We start from the raw sequence: 24,880 nt of genomic DNA on the forward strand, positions 1-24,880 counted from the left end.
CTCGTTCCCAGCAGAGCCCCACCCAATGTCAACCTGAAATTTATTTGTGTGTGTCAGTGTCAACAGACAGAAAACCTCGGGCAAGGTAGCATTATTCCATTATATCAGTACTGTAAGGCTACAAGCAATGATTATTTTCATCATTAAAGTTCTTCAAAAACAAGTGAACTTTTGCCGTTTTTCCCTTCGAAAAAGACTTGAATGATTAATCAGTTATTAAACCTGTTGTCAATCAAATCAATTTTATGTCAATCAACTAATCAACTGATCAACTAATAATTTCAGCTCTAGAGTGCTGGTTAGCTGCTGGCTATGTACAGTGGGGGTCAAGAATGTTTGCCCAGAGAGAAAAAAAACATATACATTTCACAGGAGATGGATCTTTTTCAGGGATGTAGAGCCTTGAAAGTTAATGGTAACAATGCCTACAGCTTGTGTGTGTGTGTGTGTGTGTGTAAAGGCAGTGTTGGAACAAACTGATACTGCACACACTGATGCATTACTGTACTGCAGGAGGTAGCACTGTTAAAAGCTATTGCAATGGAGAGAGAAGGCCAAGTTGGGATGATCTGGACAGAAGATTAAAGCAAAGCAAACTACATTTGTGAAAACTTCTGCAAGTGTTGGGATGAACTTTCCAAGCATATTCGACTTCCATTATTGAAAGAATATCACGTGTTTGGATGTTGAATTAGTTTTTCTTTAAGATATTAAATTGAGGAAAACAAACAGTCTCCAGTTGTAATTTTAAGAGGTTTAACTGCGCAAACTTTATCAATAACTGTGTGTCCTCTCATACTGATTCAGAGGAAACCTGATAACCCTGTTCAGCCCACATCATCGTCGTTATCGTCCCTGCGCCGCAGTAAGAGACGCTCTGATGACGTCAGAGAGTGGTGCAGGAAGATGGGGGACGTGAGAGACCGAAGATACCGAGACCGCAAAGGCCGTGAAACGGTAAAGCGCCGGATTAACACCGCTGCCAGTTCTCACACTTTCTCATGTCACGATAGTTAATACTTTAATCTTATCTGCGGGATAATGTTTTTTTTTTTTTTTTTTAGGAATAGTGGTTAAGGATATGTCAACAGCGGACGGCGAGTGCTGCGTGAGATGTTTTTGTCAATTTAATATGTAACATATACAATAACATTTTATTACATTGAAGGAGGAGATAGGAGATATCATATATAGCTAGGTTTTGACACAGCAGATAGCATTTGTATTGTGTTTAGGTTGTAAATCATCAATGTGCATGCTTCGCGTATTATTACCATATCGCAGTGACACCGTTATTTACGTGTAAAATCTACTGTATCTTGAACCTAACATCTGCTGGCTGGTAAGACCTGCCATAATAATAATGGAACTGAATTGACTGTGTATGTGTTTGTGTCTGTCAGGTATGATGAGAGACAGTCCCAGCCAGTGTGTTGGTACACGGCCTGATCAGACAGCATGGGGCTCAGGCTCAGTGGCAAGGTAAGACAGACCGGACACAGGGAGGGTGTGGCACCGAGACCTCCTGCCCTTCACCATCATCATCATCATCATTAGGATTGGTGGTCCAGACAAAGAGGATCACACCCATACAGGAATCATCATTATCATTATTGTTTACTAGTGGTGGCACTACTTTAATTAATTAACTACACTGTATTTAATTACATATACTTTACTTACTACAGTTCAGAAGGAAATGTTGTATTGTTTACTATGTTTATTTGACAACTTAAGTTACTTACTGAATTTTTAAAAACAGATGAATACATAATGAATATTATCATAAGCTGCAATGCTACATTAAGTGGTTTAAAATTTGTTTTAAAAGTTGTTTACATTGCAGGGCCAACAGAGCCCCAGGATGGTGAGTTACAGTGTTTTAGATGCTTGATGTAGTTTAAAGCTTTTCTTTTAACCAAGACAAATGCTCATGTTAATATAAACAGTGTTCAGATGTTTCCATAATGCCCAGAGTGCCATTTAACTAACCTGAGGACTGACCATGCAGTTTTGGCACCAGTGGTTTAACATGGGTGATGGAGCCTGTGTTAGTCCATCATTTCATGTATGCTCACACTACACACACACACACACACATACAGTATATATGTAAAACTACCTTCTCAGTTACATACAGTACACATATGTGTGTGTGGTAACATTTAAATCAGTCACACAGAAGACAGTAACTGCAGAGAGGTCCGCTGCCCTTTACTCCCTGTTTTCAGCACCACAGATAACGGCTTGAGAATGACACGAGAGAAACAAACAGAAACAAATCTTGGAGATCTTTGTAGTTAGAGTGTATTACAAATGTTGGAGGGGAATGGTATGGAGATCCATCAGATTTCTTAAAACACTGAAAGGAAATTTGCAAATTGTGCAGCTGCAGCTGGTGGCAGTTCCTCCCCTGTGTGTGACTTCCTAAGCCTTTGAACAAGAAAAAGATGAGGCTATGAGGAGCCTGACACCATAACCACAAACTGAGTTACTTGTCTCCAGAAATGTCCTTTAAAATTGTTTACCCTTGATATTTTGCTGCCTGTTTACAATGAAAACCATAGTGCTGCCTTTTCAGTTGCACAATGCTTATTTTGTGACTAATTCCAAAGACTAATAGTACTTGCACTACTGCGCAAAACTACTGTGTCAAAAGTATTTAATTGCACGCACATTTCAAACATTATTGGTGACTTCTTAGTAAGCATACTTATGTAGTGAACTGTGCAAAGTAAAAACTTGAATGTAAAACTTGACCACTAGCAACTGCTAGTGTGAGATGGGTGTCAACATGAATAAATGTGCTGTCAAATAGAGTCTGTTTGTGTGCGTGTGTGAGCTTGTCTTTGTGTAACTATCTCCACTGTACGTACATGTGAATTCAGTTACAGGCTGTACACTCTCTTGGACCATCCACACAGGTGTTTTCACCCATTGTACCTGTTTAGACATGTTGTCAGGACAGTGTGGACATGTACAAACAAAACTGCTTCCTTCACTCTCCTGTTTGCTTTTTTGTACCTGAGAAGTTACGACAAATCAGACCCTTATCATTCTCATCGGTTCATGCAGTGTGGTGAGTTTGCTCGTTCCCAGCAGAGCCCCACCCAATGTCAACCTGAAATTTATTTGTGTGTGTCAGTGTCAACAGACAGAAAACCTCGGGCAAGGTAGCATTATTCCATTATATCAGTACTGTAAGGCTACAAGCAATGATTATTTTCATCATTAAAGTTCTTCAAAAACAAGTGAACTTTTGCCGTTTTTCCCTTCGAAAAAGACTTGAATGATTAATCAGTTATTAAACCTGTTGTCAATCAAATCAATTTTATGTCAATCAACTAATCAACTGATCAACTAATAATTTCAGCTCTAGAGTGCTGGTTAGCTGCTGGCTATGTACAGTGGGGGTCAAGAATGTTTGCCCAGAGAGAAAAAAAACATATACATTTCACAGGAGATGGATCTTTTTCAGGGATGTAGAGCCTTGAAAGTTAATGGTAACAATGCCTACAGCTTGTGTGTGTGTGTGTGTGTGTGTAAAGGCAGTGTTGGAACAAACTGATACTGCACACACTGATGCATTACTGTACTGCAGGAGGTAGCACTGTTAAAAGCTATTGCAATGGAGAGAGAAGGCCAAGTTGGGATGATCTGGACAGAAGATTAAAGCAAAGCAAACTACATTTGTGAAAACTTCTGCAAGTGTTGGGATGAACTTTCCAAGCATATTCGACTTCCATTATTGAAAGAATATCACGTGTTTGGATGTTGAATTAGTTTTTCTTTAAGATATTAAATTGAGGAAAACAAACAGTCTCCAGTTGTAATTTTAAGAGGTTTAACTGCGCAAACTTTATCAATAACTGTGTGTCCTCTCATACTGATTCAGAGGAAACCTGATAACCCTGTTCAGCCCACATCATCGTCGTTATCGTCCCTGCGCCGCAGTAAGAGACGCTCTGATGACGTCAGAGAGTGGTGCAGGAAGATGGGGGACGTGAGAGACCGAAGATACCGAGACCGCAAAGGCCGTGAAACGGTAAAGCGCCGGATTAACACCGCTGCCAGTTCTCACACTTTCTCATGTCACGATAGTTAATACTTTAATCTTATCTGCGGGATAATGTTTTTTTTTTTTTTTTTTAGGAATAGTGGTTAAGGATATGTCAACAGCGGACGGCGAGTGCTGCGTGAGATGTTTTTGTCAATTTAATATGTAACATATACAATAACATTTTATTACATTGAAGGAGGAGATAGGAGATATCATATATAGCTAGGTTTTGACACAGCAGATAGCATTTGTATTGTGTTTAGGTTGTAAATCATCAATGTGCATGCTTCGCGTATTATTACCATATCGCAGTGACACCGTTATTTACGTGTAAAATCTACTGTATCTTGAACCTAACATCTGCTGGCTGGTAAGACCTGCCATAATAATAATGGAACTGAATTGACTGTGTATGTGTTTGTGTCTGTCAGGTATGATGAGAGACAGTCCCAGCCAGTGTGTTGGTACACGGCCTGATCAGACAGCATGGGGCTCAGGCTCAGTGGCAAGGTAAGACAGACCGGACACAGGGAGGGTGTGGCACCGAGACCTCCTGCCCTTCACCATCATCATCATCATCATTAGGATTGGTGGTCCAGACAAAGAGGATCACACCCATACAGGAATCATCATTATCATTATTGTTTACTAGTGGTGGCACTACTTTAATTAATTAACTACACTGTATTTAATTACATATACTTTACTTACTACAGTTCAGAAGGAAATGTTGTATTGTTTACTATGTTTATTTGACAACTTAAGTTACTTACTGAATTTTTAAAAACAGATGAATACATAATGAATATTATCATAAGCTGCAATGCTACATTAAGTGGTTTAAAATTTGTTTTAAAAGTTGTTTACATTGCAGGGCCAACAGAGCCCCAGGATGGTGATCTTTGCAGCCATCTTCATCCTGATGACACTCCTTATCCTGTACGGCTCCAATAATGTCAACGATTCCATCTACACTCCCATGCATGTGGCAACAAGTCACACTCTCAAGACCACAGACTTGAAGAAGTGGGCTGGGAAAGACGGTTATGTGCCATTTCACGGGAACAAGGTACTTCACAGTTCGCACACAAACACAGAAATGTTACAACTGGAACTTCAATAAGTCCACATACCTTTAGACTACTGCTGTATGTTATTGGGAGTGACACAAAGTTTTTCAGTTGCTCATGGACTGATGTTATTACTAGTTTGCATGTAGTGTTATATTTGAACTATAAAAGCCAGTGGAGGGTGCAGCAGAGGTGAACACGTGTTGAATGCTTTCACTTAAAATTCTTCATGTCATTTTGCCTTTTCAGAGTATGACCATGCACTGTCACAACTGCGCGCTGGTGACGAGTTCCAGCCACGTCCTGGGGAGTCAAGCGGGAGAAGAGATCGACCGCACCGAGTGTGTGATTCGTATGAACGACGCCCCCACGTTGGGGTATGAGACTGACGTAGGTTCCCGGACGTCTCTGAGGGTCGTGGCCCACTCCAGCGTGTTCAGGGTGGTGCGAAGACCGAACGATTTCTTACACCGCATGGACAGCAACCCTGTGATCATCTTCTGGGGACCCCCAAACAAAATTGGGAGGGATGCCAAAGGAACTTTGTACAGACTGATCCAGAGAGTCAGCATGACCTACAGTAACGTGTCTTGTTTCAGTATTGCACCAAGCAAAATGCGCAAATTTGACGCCCTCTTTCACAGGGAGACAGGACGAGACAGGTGAGTAAAATGCTTATCACATCTTGTCGTCTGTTGGTGCAGTACTGGCTAAATTTCAGTTTCACAAACTCTGCTTTCCAATTTGTTTTGTTTTTCTGCTCAGACAAAAATCTCACTCATGGTTGAGCACAGGCTGGTTCACGATGGTCACAGCCATTGAGATATGTGATAATATTAAAGTATATGGGATGGTCCCACCAAATCACTGCAGGTGAGTATAATGATGGCACTAATCAACTTGCAGTATGCAGACTCTTTAAAATGCTTTCCACACTGCTTGTCTAACTAATAATATTAAAATAGTCCTTTTTCTAGAAGGAAACCTGGATCCAAGAAGATGCCATACCACTATTACAAACCCAGGGGACCTGATGAATGTGTAACATACCTACAGAACGAGAGCGGGAGAAGAGGAAACCACCATCGCTTTATTACAGAGAAACAGGTGTTTGCACGCTGGGCGAAGCAGTACAACATCACCTTCGCTCATCCGAAATGGTGAAAAAAAACTGAAAACCACAAACAGACCTCTCTGCACTCGCAGAAGCCTGGACGATCACTCTGGGCTGGATTTCATTGTTAACTGAGCCTTCTAATTCCCACATGATGAATTATAACTTTTTGGAAAAAAAAACACTATTATTGGAGCAAATAACTGAGGAGATGTATGGGAATGTTTTCTGATCCAGAAGAATGCAAAAACTCATTTTTGAGAGCTTTCTGAAATAGTCTGCGAATCTTCCACGTCGATACGTGGCAGCTGCCTGGCAAGTCGTTTTGTAAATAGAAAAGAAAATGAGTTTAAAGATGAATTTTTACATGTTTATAATATTTTTGTTATTATGTATTGAAAATGCACTTCTGTTTCCCATGCTGAGGGGGATATATCAGCAAGCATTATAATTAGATATGTGACAAAGTGGCCTACAAAATACACACTAGACAGTATAGCTCTCATTTGTCCATTATAGAGATTATACTCTGTAGTAATTTCATTGATATTCAGCAGATTACGAATTCAATCTATATAGGAGCTTTATAATACAGTATGTAAGCAACATGGCTGGGTACAGGTTTTTTTTTTTTTTTTAACAATAGCAGTTCCTGAATTGATACCAAAACAATACTTTCTTGACATCTTCTCTCGAGGAATATAAACGTTTCTTCTTAGACTTCATTTTTAAAAAAAAAGCCAAACAAATAATTGTTTAATTTCTTAAAACATAGCATCTTTACAATAACAAAATAAAAGTCTAAATTGGCATAATTGTGATTAAAATGAGAGAATACAGCAAAACACGACCATTAATATGACCAAGGATTCCCATCTTATGATACTTCACTGTTTTTTCATACTTGGTGCTACAGAAACATTTTGATCAAGACTCAAAAAGTATTACTGATTAAAACCCAGCCCATGAAGATGAAGAACATAGGGACCTTATGACAAACCATTACATCACTGTTTATGCACCAGTTATTATTGTAGAGAAACACATTGTAATTTTCTGTTGATCTCAGCCTTAGATGTTGATTTTAATGCTTTTGAGAAAATTAGACTATAAACATAAAACTGTTGCCTCATAACTTAAACCTTTTTACCTCAATGGCATTCCAGCGCATGCAGCTTCAGTTCAAATGCATCATGGTCGTGTTACGTATCAGTATGTTGCTCTTAGGACTGCACGATTAAACTAAAATTGCAATTTTACTGTACAAACCTGATGAAGAGAAGGGTGCGATCTCTTCAACTCTGTTGCCTTGTGCAAGTAATTAGTTTGTTTTCTTAGATATGTCCACATGCAGGAGAGGCTCCTCTCACAATGCAAGAAATGTGCTTGATTCTTTGAGATCAGAAGACTTTTTTTGTTTACCTTTCAATCTATCGGCCAGTAATGAACAGAAAAGATATACATGAAGTGCATTGACTGTTGTGATACTTTATCCACATTAAATTGCCTGCTAAATTTATTGAGATATTAGCCTGAAAAAAAAAAAAAAAAAGATTTCTTAGTTTTATATGATGCAAAATTTTTGAAGAACTATGAACTGAGTACATACAACAGTTTCTAATATTTTGTCCACCCAATTTATTTGAAGGAGGGTGCACTAAGTATTAGAAACACCTGTGTATTTAACACAATAAAACTGAACAGCACCACAAACTACAGCCTCCAACTTGACCAAAAAAGATGAATCAACACCTCTGTGAAACCGTTTCAACAAAAACAGCAGCATTATAACACTCATGAAGGGAGGATTTATTGCATCATTTTTATTAGGCTGCATTGGTTTTAGCTGGAAGAGCTGGCATTAAAATGAAATCTGTCTGTCTTGCGTAACTAAAAACTGAAATTCTAATGACGGGTAGATGCATGCAGCATGTCACTGTAACTGGAATGTGATTGCATCTGGAAGACAATCAGAGCTGTGGTCTTGGACAAACTTCCAAGTTTCAGATGTTACTAAAAAGCAGATGGACCATTGCTTCTGAAGTAGTATAAACACGTTTGACCTGTTTGCTCAGTGACATGAAGCCAACTCTGGTGTTCACTGATCAAAGTTTAACTAAGAAGTTCAGTGCCATTTGTTTGTCCATGTTTTGCTGGTCTCAACACTGGTTTTCCTGAAATGTTCTGTACTGGTTAAAATCAATTATATGCTGTTGAAAAAAAATACAACAAGTACAAACTTGGGGATAGTATTTGTATTTAAATATGTACAATGTGTTGATTTAGAAACAAAAATACAGAACGACAACTACACAACACAAAGATATCTGACGGATATGTAGCATTAACAACACTCAACTCACTGTTATGTGGTTAACTTCATGGTTAATACCAGATGATAAAATATCTGCCAGCATGTCTGTTTACTTTCCTGCATCACCAAATCTATTATGAACCATTGGAGACATCTGAAAAGGCAGCTGTGATTTTTGGTTTCAGCCCTGCCATGGAAATTAAGATGGCCTCCTGTTGCAAAGAAAACAGGAAATAATCAAATGAATTTCACACACTGGCCAACAGAACAGGCAAAGCACAGATCATGAAGCTTGTAGTACAAAGAAGGGCTTTTCACACTGCATGTTCTTGCCCAGGGCTGGGATAACTTAACCTCTTTTCAGACGCATACTGTTAACCCAGGATTAACCTAAGCCCCGGGCTATATGATTCACACCGCACTACTAGCCCTGGGTTAAATGTCTGCAGAAACTAATTTTTATATTCAAAATGCAGCCTCACTAGGCTTCTCTTTAACAGCAAGCAGTTAAAATGTCACTTCCTCAGCTGTGGAAATCACAGGGGATGTTGCAGTTTTTGTGCCTAACTGACAAATCTGCCAAAACTGACAGCACTATATTGTCAAAACATTTACAGATGCTGAATGGATTGAGCACTTAAGGATGTCAAAAACAACATTTGATTTTCTTGTCAATAATCTGTAGCCATACATAGGGAATAAAGAAACTTTTAGCCATCCACCAGCTGTTTGCAGTGGGCGTGTCCACTGTCTGCAACACTGTACACCGGGTACATTTATGTTAGATACATTTCTTTCATTTTGTCATTTAGCAGGTGCTTTTATCCAGAGCTGAGGTTGAATGCATCAATTAAAGAAGCACAAAGGTCACAACCAATCCATATATGAACATGCATTGTTATTAAAAAATAAAACAGTGCTGAGGTAAAGTAGTGCAGGCTGGGCTATATCCTACATTTAACACTTGAGAGCCTGAGCCTATGGTAGCAGCTGGCCCCAGGCTAAATGCAGTGTGAAAAGCCTTACAGTGTATGTACATTGTGAAAGTTTGATTTAAGTATTTCCATCCTCACCTCTGTGCGAATGGTCCTGCTGCCCTGACCGGGGCATGTGTTGAGGTACAGGTCAAATAAAACGCTGGGGTCAGTCACTTCCAGGTTTTGGTCAGCATCTACACTGGCCTCCAATCCCTGAAGACCTCCAAAGACTATCAAAAGATGCCTAAACAGGGGAAAGAAGTCAAGTTTAAATTAATAAAACAAATTCATAACATACCAATAATGGGATAACAAGACTAGGAATCTATAGCCATGCTAGCAGCTGTATTTATTGCTGTCCTGCACTAAATGTCATAAACCAAAGTACTGAACAAATTAAAATTCTGACCTAACGATGGCGCCAGAGGAAACGTCAAGAAAGCATCAAAGTCATTACAATACATTCTGAAGGGGGCATGAGTGTGTTTGAATCAAAGGTCATGAGAATGCTTCATAGATGTTGAGACATTTCACTAAAAATCCCAAATGTCAAACTTCTGTTAAAACAAAAGGAAAAGTCTGCAGTTCACTAAAGTACAACAGTCCATCCGTCCAGTGTGGGCCAAAGTGGCCAAAATAGCATCCCTAGAGCCACACTGCTAGCATGGCTAATAAAAACATTCACACTTCCCTCATTGGCTGTGAACCTACTTGAATGGCGACAGTGGGGATTGGTCCATGTTGCTGCCTCTCTCTGATGTGCCAATAGTCAGATCATATCCGTCTTTGTATGGACTTTCTGTGAAAACTGCACCTGCATTAACAAACCAACAGCAATAAGGATACAGTAGTCAAGGCAGACTGGTATCTGCTCTTCACTCTCCAAGATACTGCAAATTAATTTGAAGCATGTTTGAGTAATAGGAGTCTATTAAGAGAATGGGAAACCTACTGAGACAAGAAGCCAGGCGGACACTGTAACCCCAGTAGAGACCACCTTCAGTCCTGGGCACGTGAGGAGCCACTACCACACCTTTATTTATTTTGCTCTCTGGAGGATGATGGACAGACAAATGGACACATATACACTCAGTTCATAGTCGGAAAACTCAAAATAGAGAGACACCATTAAAAAGGTTACAGTCTGATGGTCGGAATTACCTTCATCCTGTGTTTTGTTGAGCTGTACTGTGACTCGAAGTCCAGACTGTAGCTGTTTATCAATCCTAACATCCTGTGGGAGCAGATATGCCAAATAATCAATTAGAAAAATATTCAGCAACAATTTTGACAATTATTTGTTTGGGTCATTTTTAAGCACAAATGGCAAAAGTCACCAGTTCTGACCTCTTAACTGTGTTCTGTTTTTTTGTCTTCTGTGACAGTAAATTGAATATGTTTGGGTTTTGGACTGACATTATTCTAATGAGCATTTTTCATCATTTTTCCTGACATTTTATAGTTAAAACAATTCATCAATTAATCAAGAGAATACCTTGAAGATTAATTGATAATGAAAATCATTAAATGCAGCCCTAAAGTCTATATTCCCATGTAAATGCAAACACCTCTTAGTCCACATAAGCCTCAGGCAGTAACTTCCATGGTGATATACTCACCTTCCTCATTCCACAGTTGACCAATGAACCTTTTCCTTGTTTGGTTGGTCTGTCGAGGACGATTCCTTCCCGGTATTCTGACTCCTCATCTATCCTCATGTGGTGAGGACTGTCTAAAGGGTTAAGCAAACCTGGTAGAAAAAAAAGGCCAGCAACTTGTGAAAATTTGTCTCCTTTTGCCTCAATTTTTACCAATACTTGGTATTATTATATTAGTAGTTAATTTGGGGAGTCCAGCTATGTTCGAGGCGACTCCACAGAGTCAGACTTTGCTTTGAAATGTATGACTGTATGTATGAAATTTGGATTACTTCAAATTACCTGCATACTGTAAATCTTGATGTTTTGGGAAAAACCACTTGCGCAGATACCTGGTGGAGAAGAAAAAAATGTAACCTCCACCAGATGAAACTTTCTGATGCTGGTACTCTGATTATAATAATATGTTCCTACTTACTGTGGACATTCGAGATACTGAAGTATCCTGGCGAGCTGAATACAAGCATGTCCTTTCTTCCCAACACCTTTAAATTCTCCTTCAACACTCCTGTGGGGCAAAGCAAAAATGTTCCTCTTAGCTGTCTGATAGTTTAAGGGCGTGTTTACTAAATAGCTGTACTTCTATGTTAACTTACTTAACATCTTCCCCTTGTTCATCAAACACAACGATCTCATCAACACAGAAGACGACGCAGGCTCGAGCGATCTGTCCAGCCAGGTATGTACGAAGTTCAGTGGACTGAGCGTTGTCCAGGACAGAACCTGGCAGGGCCACACTCACTGTGTAAGCCCGACCTACAAGATGCAGATCACACATTACAGCATCCTATTCTCAGTTATATAGGCGAACAACAATTCTTTAATGAATGATAATGAATTTACCTTTTCTGTTCTGGCTTTGTTCAAGTTTTGCTCTCTCTGCATCCTCTTCCTTTTTCTGCTTTTCCAGCTGTTTAATCAGCTTGGCCTCTTTCCTTTGCTTCTTAGCTTCCTTTACTGTTATTGAGGAAGAATCAATGATACCGATATGAAAATCAAATGTCTCTAGAGAGACTGGCGAAATCAAAATTGTGGTTCCGACCCTTTTTGGCTTGCGACCCGTTAAAATAACGCAATATCTCCTTGTGACGCCATGTGACCTTATTAGCAGTTCAACCAAAATGCAACTCTTCCTTTTCAGATGCGATTTCATCTTAAGGATTTAGAGCTGAAACAGTTTGCAGACTGATTAGCTGATCTGATACTAAACTGTAAATATTTGGATTTTTTGACTGTTGATCAGACAAACCAGGCCATGGAAAAGTAAATGGAGGCCTGCATAGGTGGAAGTAAACATTTGATAAAAGACAACATTGATAAAAGTATAAAGTATACATTTTTTGTGTGACAGAAATGTACATATTTTTCTCTGATTCCTTTAACCATATGGGACACAAATTAACAAGATCTCTTTTGCAAGAGAAACCTTATTACAGCAGAAGATCTAAGACCTGATATGACACAGACAACATACCACAGCCAGTCACACACAAGCACATACATACACCATCAGAAACTACCTTTAAAAACGTCCTAAATTAAAAGTTGAAGTTGATTCAATGGGATGAGATAAAGACTTTTGTAATTTATTCCATGTATGTGGTGTAAAGTTTAGTATTTAGAGCTAGTCAGCCCTGGGCTATCGTTTATTGAACAGTAGTTTTATATTTGAGAAGAGCTGTGTTATACTGAGGCAGCTTTGCTAAGATACATTCATATACTAAAACAATGATATGTTTCTCTTTTGTTGTTGCGAGGGAGGACCTTACTTTTCATACAGCACACAGTGATGGGTATGATATTTCTCATGTAATGAAATGCAGGGCACAGAGAAAGCATCAAGTTGTTTTAAGGTAGAATGAACAGCTGCACGTGAGTATAAGATACTTAGTCGAGCACAGACAAACAGTTTGAGAAGTTTCCTGACCTCCACATAACAAAGATTTAGAGAATAAACCCAGTTCCTTCAGAATATGCTATAATGAAACTAAATTGATTAATATTACACATAACTACTCTCTTATAAGTTGATTTACATACTCTAAGAAATTCTACTTGTGGCTAACTATCATATGAAATACTCAGACGTTACATAACGGCGTATAAACAAAATCCACATATTCATCCTCGAACAAAGGCACTTTAGAACACTGTCATTTAGTGTTTTAACAAATAAAAGAGTGAAGTGTAAATTAGCTATCAGACCACCTTAGCTGGCATGCAGCTGTAAGCTATCAGTTACATGTAGCTGTGTTTTTACTCACTTTCCGCTTTTCTTTTCTTCCAGTCAACCCTCTCCTCGGGCTGTGAAAAACAAGAAACACATTACAAGTGATGTAGAAAAAGGACAGTGTCCGTTTTAAAACAAACACTACTGTAATATTACCTGAGAGGACACAATTTTGGGTCTTTTCGCTGCGATGCCGGTAGACATTTTTACACACACCAACACGTGAAATTTATTTACTTCCAGGTCGCTATCCGCTTTTCAAAATAAAAGTCTGTTAGTGCTGCAAAGTGACAGAAAAGGTCGAAGGTTTTACCAGTTGAATAGCTATTATTTTCCTTAACACAACCAGTACCTCATAGAGATGAGGACTGAAAATATTTTTGTTCCTCTTATATTAAGTTTATTATGAGGGACCTACAGTTTCCATTAGAGGATTCTTTTTTGTGATTCATTATTTTATAAAATATAAAAGTATGACTGTAAAAAGTATATAAAACAAACAAACAAACAAACAATAGGCACTTCTGCTTGAATCTGGATCAAATCACCACTACAAAGGTAACTTACTTTAATTTTTAATGTGGGTGGTACAGTTGGTTTAATTTACTGTGATTGTTTGTTGTTATGAAATCTTTCTTCTTCTTCCTCTTCTTTTTTGTGAAAGCAATTAAGAAATAAAACATTTCTTGACTAAAAATTCTAATGTTTAAAGACTGCAACACTCACACAAGTTTTATCAAACCTTTCGGATATTTGGATACAAGACAAATATCTCTGTAATTACTGAGAAACAGAATATTGAAAAATATTACATGTGCAGTTTTCTGCTCAAAATCGTTGCACAGAAACATTTACAAAGATTTTTTCAATTAAAAAAAAAGTTACCTAAGGTACTGTATAGTTCCTGGTGTTTGTGGGGGCACACACACAAACAGAATTAATTTAATCAACTATTTCAAAAATTAGTTTAACTAGCCTGTTTAAATCTCACTGAACAGCTAATACATGACTATGTCCTCAACATCCTTGGCTAGTTTACTTTCCATGGCTCCATCTTCTCAAGATGTCCTCTGCTGCATCCAAGGTGGAGTCCTCCTTTTAGACAAAACAGTGAGTGTGAGGGAGAAGTGCAATTCAGATCAAATTATGATGATAATAAACTTTCAAACTGGATTTTGTTTACCTTGACAAAACAGAATCGGATGTATTTGTCAAATCCCTTTCTGTGCTCTGGACTGTAGAATGCAGAGACAGGGATTGTTGCTAAACCCTGCAGAAAAACAGGACAAAATAAACTAATTAAATATATCATCATACAGCAAAAATGATAAAACACTTGTGCTATTCCTTTAATTTTCATCTTTAAAATCTAATTCAATAAAAATTTCACAAAGTTTCACTGATTACCTTCTCTTTAACGAGCCATTTAACAAATCTGAAGTCATAGGGTTCATCAGTAGTACTCTGGTCACTGAGATCCACCTCTGTTAAGACATAAAGTTAAAGTCATAGATACAGCATATCCACTTTTAAACTGGAGTATACAGTGTATTGCAGTGGCTCTGATTTTGGATGGTTTACCGAATGCCTTGAGAGCCTCCAGACCCTCTGTATTTCTTTTTGAGAAAGTCAATCAAATGACAAAACATGAGTAAAAATACACACAAAGCAGCCACAAAGAAATGCAAAAGTACAAAGAGACAAGTTACAAACACAAAGACTACAAAGAGAGACAAAACAAATAGAAAGAGATGTAAAATGAGGCCATAGAGACATAAAACCAGTAAAAAAAGATACAAGATGACTACAAGGAGACACAAAGATGTGAAAATTGACCACACAGACAAAAAAAGTTAAAGTTATATGAAAAATAGCAAGAGAAATGCACAATGACCACAAAGACACACAAAATGAGCAAATACAGACAGAAATCACCCTGAAATAGATGCAAAACCAGTACAAAGAGATGAGAAATAGCCACAAAGAGTCTCTTTCAGGCTGTGGGTCTTTCTGTGTGAGGGCTTGCATCCTTTTACACATATGTATCCAGGGGTACACATTTTATTGTGCTCTAACCTGTCATGTTTATGTTTATTTAAAAAGGTGAGCAGCAGGTAAGCATATATTGCCCATATATTTGGGCAACAGGATAATAAACAGAAAACTGATTTCTGACTGTATCTTTGAAAACAATACCAGATGCAATCAGTTCAGTTGTTTTTTCTTCTGGTCTGTGACTATAGTGAAATTAAAAGTTTTGAATTGATGTAATTCAGTTCATCATGAAACAACATTAGATCCCAGTGTAACACCTGTGTATGTCAACCTAATACCACTGGACACAGATTCATACAAGTGACACTCACTGACAGAGGAGACGTCTGTGATCATGAAATATCCTCCCTCAGGCATGATGGGCTGCAAACCCACACTCTCCAGACACGAGGCCAGCTTCTTCCTCTTGTGGTGCAACAACGCAGGCAGCTGCTGGAAGTAGCTTTCTGGAGTCCCGAACAGCTCGTATTCTCTCTCAAAACCATGAGCTACTGCCTCCTGTTACAAACAGAGGATGGATGAAAAGACCACAGAGACACACAGGACTGAAACACTGTCTTTTTATGCAGAAACAGATATGAGAATCATAATATGCATAGTGTAAATCTAACATAGACAAAGAAAAAACTATTTTAAATATCCTCTGCCCATTTCCACAGCTTGACACAGGTCATTATCACAGTATATAGTATAGACTGTATCAGCTTCTCCCAGAACTTCACTGTAAATTTCCCCATTGTGGGACTAATAAAGGATTATCTTATCTTATCTTATCTTAAACAACAGTCTACCTGAGCAGCAGTTGCGCAGTCGAACACAGAGCTCTGATGCATGGCTTTCAGATGCTTGATGATTTGACCAGAGCTAATAGCCCAACCAACCTGAAAATAAATAAATAAATAAATAAATAAAACATCATCAAAACAAGTTATAGTAAACAAAAGAAGAAAATCTGTACATTACCTTCCAGCCAGTAGCACTGAAAGTCTTTCCAGCACTGCCAACGGTGATGGTTCGTTCCCACATGCCAGGAAGGCTGGCTGCCAATGAGACAAGCACAACAACATTAATACACTAAAATATTAATGTAATCTATCTACATTTAATTGCATTCTGATAAATTTTGGCTGTTATCTCACCTATCTTTACATGCTTGGCTCCGTCGTAAGTCAGCCACTCGTACACCTCGTCACTGATGCACAGCATATCATGTTTGATGCACAGGTCAGTGATCATTTGGAGCTCTTCAGTCTTGTAAACCTGTAATAGATGAGGATGTATGACATGTTTATGTAAAAGAAGTTCAGGCCACATTATATCCAGTAAAACAACTAGTTTACAGTTACCAGTTTGATCATCAACCTGTTTATTTTAAGCAAAACAAATGGTAACTGGTGACCTTTCCTAATGGGTTGTTGGGAGTGTTGATGACAATGGCTTTAGTACGTGGAGTGATTTTACTGGCCAACTCCTCAGCAGAGAGAACCCAGTCTCCACTTGACAGGACAGTGCCACCTCCAACCTTCTGTAAAGAACAAAAGGTAAGAAAAAAAATATTAAAGGTAAATGTAGAAATAGAAGTTGACAAAGGCAAAGGTGACATTGTCAAAAGATGCTTCATAGCCATTTTGTATTTTCTGTGATGTGTAAACCACTCACCGGTCTCAGAGGTACGTACACTGCCTTTCCTCCAGCCATCGTCACCATCGGCTGGTAGCAGTCAAAGAACGGCTCGATGATTATGACCTGGAATGCCATGTGGGGAAACTTTGTCATTAAGAAATAAAATTTGGGATATATTAGGCAAAAATATTTATTCTTCCTTTATAACCCTTGAAGAGGAAACCATATTTTAGATAAATATATATAATATAAATACATTTAGATCCCTGTTCTGCCAGGAAACACCAAACATTGATTATTATATACAAGATTAACATCATAACATGTAAACTGTTATGATGTTAAAAACAGCTGAATAAATTACTCTAACTTGGGTCAATTTCTTACCTCATCGTCTTCATCAACCAGAGCCTGAAATGCACAGAAGAGAGCCTGATAAGCTCCAACTGTGACCAGGACGTCTTCAAAAGGATCAATCTCATGTCCCACTGATCCTGCTGAAGAATTTAGCCAGACTTTTCACAAGAGGGGGATGACCCTGAGGAAATAAATAACATAAAGAAATGACTTGACTCACAATGTTTGTTGTATGTTTGTCCCATTAAAACTTGCTGGAAGTGACTGATATCAAACTTAATGTGAACCATAGGATGTGGGAAATTCCCAGGAAAAAAGCAGCATGATGTCTCTGTGCTTCCCTAACATAAAGATAAAACTGCGACCCACTCTTTATTTACACTCACAAAAGCTCTTGTATACTGGTGCATCGAGGGTCCTCCACTCACAGCTTTACAAAAAGCCTCCTGGATAAACGGAGGAGGGGAAAAGTCAGGAAATCCCTGTCCCAGGTTCACTGCTTTTGTAGTCTGCAGCCAGCTGTGTGAATTCAACCCTGTTGGTGTAAAACAGCTGGTCAGACACTGCAATGTCATTATCATAATTAACTGTGGAGTATTAGCCATGTATTCTTAACAAAAATCATGTCCCAGGTAGTGGTAGTGTCACCCACTTCATTAAATCTATGGAACGAATAAATAATTTCAGAAACTATGAATGCTTTTGTTATTTGTGTATTGTACCTTTAGTATAGTTTTGAGTCCAAGTGTTTTAGGACGGATGGCACTGTTGCCTCATAGCAAGAAGATTCTGGGTTCAAGCCAGTACCTGCGTGGGTTCTCTCCGGGTACCCTGGCTTCCTCCCACACTTCCACCTGCATCTGAGGTTAATTGATAACTCTAAATTGCCTGTAGGTGTGAATGGTTGTTTGTCTGTATATGTTGGCCCTGCAATGGACTGGCATTCCTGTCCAGGGTGTACCCTGCCTCTTGCCCAATGACAGCTGGGATAGGCTCCAGCCCCCCTGCGACCCTTTAAGGATAAGTAGTATAGATAATGGATGGATGGATGTTTTAGGACTGTCAGTGACAGTTTGGTTTGATAATGAAGAAAGCTTGACATAAATAATATTAAAATTTCATGGAACTAGAGAGAGTATTTTATGTATTGAAACGTGTCCAGAGTTGATAGGAAGTTGTGCAAATTATGTTTGCCAAAACGGTTTTCTTAAATCTCAAATCAAATCAAATGTTAATATTTTACATGCAAAATAAAACATACCCAACTTAAGGGAGACCCAGTGAACGTCTTATTTTCTTAGGTGCTGCACAGTTATTCATGCTGCATTTGTATAAAGCTGTGAAGCTGGATTTTGATGATTAAGAATTAATAAATAACAGAGTCAGGTTATAGTTGATAACAGGTAAATTGGTTAGACTGAGGAATACAGGACCAGTGAATGCAACATGAGAAAACGTGAACACGCTTCCTGACAGGATCAAATCAGGGTGCAAAAGTCCCAAAGTTTGAACAGGCACAGAAGCATCTTTTTTTTCTGAATGATTAAAAATACCATCAATGGACCCTCTTGCTGACAGGCTGACTGAATTTTACAGCTGACTATAAACTCAGGTGCAGCTCAGGTGTCAAAAGTCCACTTGTGACATTATCACTTACCAAACATTTTTATCCACACCGTCTGTTCTGCGAGCATGAAGTCGTCCAGACATGTTTATCTGAAATGAAAACACATTCACAATAAAAGCAGCAACTGTTGCTCTTATATAATAGTAATGTTTCTTCAGTTCAGCTGCTGTGCCCACTTTGATATGATTACTAACTGAACTCTGGCAAACAACAATCCTCCACTCCACCTCCTTCAGTTGACCTTTCAACCTTTTTGTACCTTTATACTTTTTTCCTTCAACAATTCTTTATTGAAGGAAACATAGAATCCTGAAATCTAAGTACCAGCACACAAGAAACAGTAAGAATGCTCAATTTAATCAATAAAATAACATCAAAAAAAGATTAAAACAACAGAATTAACGAAATTAAAAAGCAATACTCATTTGCAGTCTTTGCAGCTTTCGTATTGGTGCAAGACTGAATGGTGTTACTATTATGCAAGATAATTCTGGCAATTGCAGTCATATCAGATATACTGGGAATCAAACACCTTTACAAGCTCTCCTGCTGAACCAGACTCAATATGATGAAATGAGATCAATTTATTGTGATTAACACTTAGTTAAGATTGTTGCACTGCTAAGAAATTAACATTTTAATCTCAAATCTATCTAGAAATGAAATACTTCTTTACTACATCTTTAAATTGCTGTTAGGTTGTTTTTGGTTCATACAGGTTACATAGGTAACCATGGACTGTAATATAAACATTTCCTTTTCAAGGAAAACATAGTTCCAATAAACAGGTACGAGGATAACAGGAGCATGTGGATTCATTAAAAGTTTTATTTAACTTTTTTGCTTAGTTTGATTCAGGACAAATATCTACAGTTAAAATGGGACACACAGTAGAAGCAAATTATTTAATTCAAAAAACAAAATCACCTAAATATTTCCTTTGAGATGATTGAAAAATGGTTAGAAGTCACATTTATCTGCATAAATGTATTGCACAGGATCATTAACATAGATTGTTATTGTCAAAGCCTGAGTTTTTTCACAGTCACAGTGTAAGTACATATGGAGAGTGGATGATGTGTTTGTCCACCTTACAGTGTCCTAATGTGGAGACACACTCTTACTGAACACTGAATATGGCTCATTTAACCTAAGGAGGCAGAATGAGCCAGTTTAAGCAGCTTGGTAAACTCTGGATGGACGGGGTAAGGCTTCACATCACGGACGATTTTACTGCCCCTGACTCATCTTTCTCAAGATGTCCTCTGCTGCATCCAGGGTGGAGTCCTCCTGTTAGACAAAAACAGTGAGTGTGCATGTGAGGGACTGGCGAAGAGCAAAAATTTAATACAGGAGAGGGCTTGGATCAATTTCATTTCAATCATTTAGGCTGAATTTACCTTAACAAAACAGAATCTGATGTATTTGCTAAACTCCTTGCTGTGGTCTGGACTGTAGAATGCAGAGACAGGGATTGTTGCTAAACCCTGCAGAAGAAAAATACAAATTATTTGTTGAAAAGTCTGAAAAATCAAACACAGGATATTCTAAATTATTTTTTCAAGATTTTATTAAATCTTTACCTTCTCTTTAATGAGCCATTTAGCAAATCTAAAATCATAGGGTTCATCCGAAGCGTTCTGGTCATTGAGGTCCACCTCTGATTTAAAAAAAAAAAAAAAAAGAGGTAAATATTGATTAGAACGCACAATTCAAAAATGGATGTAACTATTCCAGATGTTTGTTCATCACTCACTGACAGAGGAGACATCTGTGATCATGAAATAGCTTCCCTCAGGCATGATGGGCTGCAAACCCACACTCTCCAGACACGAGGCCAGCTTCTTCCTCTTGAGGTGCAGCAACGCAGGCAGCTGCTGGAAGTAGCTTTCTGGAGTCCCGAACAGCTTGTATTCTCTCTCAAAACCTTGAGCTACTGCCTCCTGTTACAGATGGAGATGGACGAAAGGACAAAAATGAGGCATACAAGAGTTTCTCAGATGTAACTGAAGTTGAAATGACGTTATGATATACGTAAATTTGATACCAAAAAAGTCTTCAACATTCTCTGTCCAATTCCATAGGGTCGAAAAGTTGCTGGTCAGGTTGCGGGCTGAATCTAACTTGTCTGAGTTCAGGACTACTGAATGATAATCCCGTAATCACATATTTTCAGCAGTTTCTGTTTTATTGCCATATTGAAAGCCACCAGACTCCACTGACGAAAACAGGAATTTTACCTAGTAGAAAACGTGAGTTGCTGGTCCACTATTGCCCCAGTCAATTAGTTTGTTTACTGTTAGGCACTTTAACTTCAGTAAAGGATCTTAATACCTCGGCCAAAACTGAAAGTCACAAACAATCTAACTGATTGACTCAGCCGTAGACCAGCAACTCCCATGCTCTGTGAGATAAAACTACTGTTTTTTATGCAGTGTGGTGGTGGTTTCTGCTTAAACAAAATGGATCTTACTCTTTAACAAAAGTTTTTCTCTGTAAGAATCCTATCCATAATGTTGTCAGACACTTATACACAACCTATCTTTATTACAGTGTGCAACCTGAGTATTGTCCCTGATGATCTGGTCTGTTGTCTTGCTCTATGTATATTGCAGTCATTATCGTCTACTAAAAACCATGGCTTCCTTTCTGACAGTTTCAGCAGCAATGGATGCACCATCAATACAGTGGAAATGTTCTTCATGATTTGTGCATAATTTGCATTTTTGGAAGCTCTGGTACTGAGGCTCAAATTTAAAATAGAAGTTCCTGGACAATGGCCATAATCCCACACCACTGCTGACAATTTAAAGAGTCAAGTTTTATTGCAACAACAATATGTTCATAGGATTGGGTGTTTACCTGAGCGGCTGTGGCACAGTGGTAAACAGTGTTCTGATGGATGGTTTTCATGTGTTTGAGGACATGTCCAGAGCCGATAGCCCAGCCAACCTGAAGAGACAACACGGCCAGTCATACCAAGGTGTGGTAGAGCAGATGACACATCTCTGCTGATCAGAGCATCTGTGTGTTACCTTCCAGCCAGTAGCACTAAAAGTCTTTCCAGCACTGCCAACAGTGATGGTTCGCTCCCACATGCCAGGAAGGCTGGCTGTCAATCACACAGCAGAAACAACAAGTTATATGAACAATTTCTCTCTGTGAGATTTCTAAGCATTTGTGCTGAGCTCTTGCTTTATGGTATCTCACCTATCTTTACATGCTTGGCTCCGTCGTAAGTCAGCCACTCGTACACCTCGTCACTGATGCACAGCATATCATGTTTGATGCACAGGTCAGCGATCATTTGGAGCTCTTCAGTCTTGTAAACCTGTAATTGATATATGTGTGTGCATATGTCATAATGTTATATTTATATATTTATAGAAACTTCAACTGAGAAAAAAAATCACACAGAACAGCAGCTATCTGCACAGAAACAGCCTTCACTTTACGTTTCACAAGGATTTTACTTTAGTGCAAAATGAGCACAACAGAGCTCGACCCTCTGCACCCTGGGTGCATTACCCAAATAGTCGAGAGCCAGTGGTTAATATCTTACTTTGCCTAATGGGTTGTTGGGAGTGTTGATGACAATGGCTTTAGTGCGTGGAGTGATTTTACTGGCCAACTCCTCAGCAGAGAGAACCCAGTCTCCACTTGACAGGACAGTGCCACCTCCAACCTTCTGTAAAGAACAAAAGGTAAGAAAAAAAATATTAAAGGTAAATGTAGAAATAGAAGTTGACAAAGGCAAAGGTGACATTGTCAAAAGATGCTTCATAGCCATTTTGTATTTTCTGTGATGTGTAAACCACTCACTGGCCTCAGAGGTACGTACACTGCCTTTCCTCCAGCCATCGTCACCATCGGCTGGTAGCAGTCAAAGAACGGCTCGATGATTATGACCTGGAAGACAAATTTCAGTTTACTTTTCTTCTTCAAAAATTAACCACACACGAAACTGCTGTATGTACCTTTACACACACTGCTGTGCTGAAGCTAAAAATCAATACCTGTGTCTAACATAACTAGTTTTCTTCACCAGTTTTCTTCATTTCAGAATCTTTAACACAGTGATGAGTGTTAACATAGAGGAAACCACAGATACACTTTATTCAGACTTATGCAAATATCTTCTGTCTGCTGCTTTTTGCGTTATGTTTTCCTAATTATTGTTGGACTAGCACAACATTTTGATTTGATTTGTGTTCATTTTCTTACCTCATCGTCTTCATCAACCAGAGCCTGAAATGCACAGAAGAGAGCCTGATAAGCTCCAACTGTGACCAGGACGTCTTCAAAAGGATCAATCTCATGTCCCACGATCCTGCTGAAGAATTTAGCCAGACTTTTCACAAGAGGGGGATGACCCTGAGGAAATAAATAACATAAAGAAATGTTTGTTGTGCATCAATTTGTCCTTTGAATACCTGGTAAAAATGACTGAAATCATTTAAACGTGAGCTCAAAATAAGCTTGTCTGACATTCACGGGCAGACAATATTCTGCCCAAAAGCTCAGGTATACTGGTGCATACTGGTGAAAAAAGCAGCACGATGTCTGTTTTTGCTTCCCTGACATTAACATGAGGATACAACCGGGTATTTACACTCACAAAAGCTCTGGTATACTGGTGCATCGAGGGTCCTCCACTCACAGCTTTACAAAAAGCCTCCTGGATAAACGGAGGAGGGGAAAAGTCAGGAAATCCCTGTCCCAGGTTCACTGCTTTGTAGTCTGCAGCCAGCTGTATGAATTCAACCCTGTTGGTGTAAAACAGCTGGTCAGACACTGCAGTGCTGTTACCAGAATTATCAGTTAGAATTAAACAACCATAGGTATACCACCAAAAATCATGTCCTGTCATAGTGCTATTCCCATTCTACAGTGAAATGTATACCACAGTCAGATTGCTTGGTATTATAACGACCTATTTTTTTTTACGTTGTACAGTCTGAGGTGACATTGATGCTGCCTTGAAATATGATATTTTGATAATTTAAAAATGTATTCATGACTCAAACCCCAGCTGTGTATCACATGATCCACCAATGACATGACTACATTAAGGTTAGGGACGGTTTGGTTTAGACTGGACACCATTATGCAACATTGTTAAAAATACTAGCAGGCAGGACTTCAGGGGTAATAAAACATATTAAGCGGTTTGTCTTCTGCTAGGAAACCGTTGTTTTCGGAATAATTTAATCACACAGTTATAAACATAAACTCTTGGGTTTGGTGCCAGAACCTTTGTCCTCTCGCACTAATATTCACTTACCAAACGTTTTTATCGACACCGTGTGTTCTGCGCGCATGAAGTCGTCTTGACATGATTACCTGAAACCAAAGCACTTTTTAGGTGCACGGTGTGTGACAATTATACAGATGTCTCTTCAGTGTAGTGAAGTTGCACCCACCTGATTTCTTACTGAACTCTGACGAATTAAAGTCAATTTAGCGACCAGATTCCTGAGTATTATCATCAGTGGACGATCATCGCAACAGAAAGGAGCGCACGGGTTTATATAACCGGTCAATAATTCCTGCAGGAAAGACTGTGTGACTGTGCACTCCAAATTTGCACAAGTGTGCTGTTCAACCCTAACAGCTAAACTACCGGGGCTCTTTAGTGGGACAGTGAGGAACAAGTCAAGTTCGCGTAGTTCCCTTTCAACCTCCTTGTATTTTCATTCCTACTTCCTGACTTCTGGGCGGAGCGAGACATAAAAATTAGGAACAGCGACACTGTCAGCCGCGACCAACAGACACAATCAGCGCAAGCGCTAGCT

The 24,880-nt window shown here is 38.8% G+C and overlaps 4 protein-coding genes across 12 annotated transcripts; 1 reads left to right on the forward strand and 3 right to left on the reverse strand.

The window, feature by feature from the left end:
- Positions 1-856: 856 nt before the first annotated feature.
- Positions 857-8,496, forward strand: st6galnac6 (ST6 (alpha-N-acetyl-neuraminyl-2,3-beta-galactosyl-1,3)-N-acetylgalactosaminide alpha-2,6-sialyltransferase 6). Of its 8 annotated transcripts, none has more exons than XM_018662478.2 (7): positions 871-957; positions 1,065-1,108; positions 1,404-1,482; positions 4,935-5,129; positions 5,380-5,792; positions 5,896-6,003; positions 6,096-8,496. In XM_018662478.2, the coding sequence occupies exons 3-7, from the start codon at positions 1,459-1,461 to the stop codon at positions 6,292-6,294; spliced, it is 939 nt and encodes a 312-aa protein (XP_018517994.1). In that variant the 5' UTR covers positions 871-957; positions 1,065-1,108; positions 1,404-1,458; the 3' UTR covers positions 6,295-8,496. The 8 variants fall into 8 exon arrangements, with proteins under 8 accessions (XP_018517993.1, XP_050928913.1, XP_018517994.1 ...); XM_051072958.1 differs by lacking the exon at positions 1,404-1,482 and adding an exon at positions 4,492-4,570; XM_051072957.1 differs by lacking the exons at positions 1,065-1,108; positions 1,404-1,482 and adding exons at positions 4,153-4,196; positions 4,492-4,570.
- Positions 8,485-13,660, reverse strand: spout1 (SPOUT domain containing methyltransferase 1). The gene is made up of 12 exons (XM_018662473.2): positions 13,580-13,660; positions 13,458-13,497; positions 12,037-12,150; positions 11,790-11,949; positions 11,612-11,701; positions 11,476-11,525; positions 11,155-11,285; positions 10,697-10,769; positions 10,488-10,586; positions 10,247-10,349; positions 9,632-9,779; positions 8,485-8,770 (listed from the first exon to the last, which is right to left on the reverse strand). The coding sequence occupies exons 1-12, from the start codon at positions 13,625-13,627 to the stop codon at positions 8,693-8,695; spliced, it is 1,134 nt and encodes a 377-aa protein (XP_018517989.1). The 5' UTR covers positions 13,628-13,660; the 3' UTR covers positions 8,485-8,692.
- A 347-nt stretch (positions 13,661-14,007) lies between these two features.
- LOC108874060 (kynurenine--oxoglutarate transaminase 1) lies at positions 14,008-19,261 on the reverse strand. Its single transcript, XM_018662435.2, is given in 14 exon segments — positions 14,008-14,518; positions 14,607-14,693; positions 14,831-14,907; positions 15,790-15,976; positions 16,270-16,359; positions 16,442-16,518; positions 16,618-16,738; positions 16,878-17,003; positions 17,138-17,224; positions 17,489-17,590; positions 17,592-17,639; positions 17,845-17,961; positions 17,963-17,993; positions 19,116-19,261. Coding segments are annotated over 14 exon segments (1,263 nt in total). The 5' UTR covers positions 19,169-19,261; the 3' UTR covers positions 14,008-14,458.
- Positions 19,262-19,893: 632 nt separating this feature from the next.
- LOC108874059 (kynurenine--oxoglutarate transaminase 1) lies at positions 19,894-24,800 on the reverse strand. Of its 2 annotated transcripts, XM_018662433.2 has the most exons (13): positions 24,509-24,800; positions 24,370-24,428; positions 23,704-23,851; positions 23,310-23,459; positions 22,908-22,994; positions 22,648-22,773; positions 22,296-22,416; positions 22,121-22,197; positions 21,948-22,037; positions 20,842-21,028; positions 20,669-20,745; positions 20,486-20,572; positions 19,894-20,375 (listed from the first exon to the last, which is right to left on the reverse strand). In XM_018662433.2, the coding sequence occupies exons 1-13, from the start codon at positions 24,572-24,574 to the stop codon at positions 20,316-20,318; spliced, it is 1,335 nt and encodes a 444-aa protein (XP_018517949.1). In that variant the 5' UTR covers positions 24,575-24,800; the 3' UTR covers positions 19,894-20,315. The 2 variants fall into 2 exon arrangements, with proteins under 2 accessions (XP_018517949.1, XP_018517950.1); XM_018662434.2 differs by lacking the exon at positions 24,370-24,428.
- Positions 24,801-24,880: the final 80 nt, after the last annotated feature.

The sequence above is a fragment of the Lates calcarifer genome, linkage group LG9 (assembly GCF_001640805.2).
Source record: "Lates calcarifer isolate ASB-BC8 linkage group LG9, TLL_Latcal_v3, whole genome shotgun sequence".
Lineage (NCBI taxonomy): Eukaryota > Metazoa > Chordata > Actinopteri > Centropomidae > Lates > Lates calcarifer.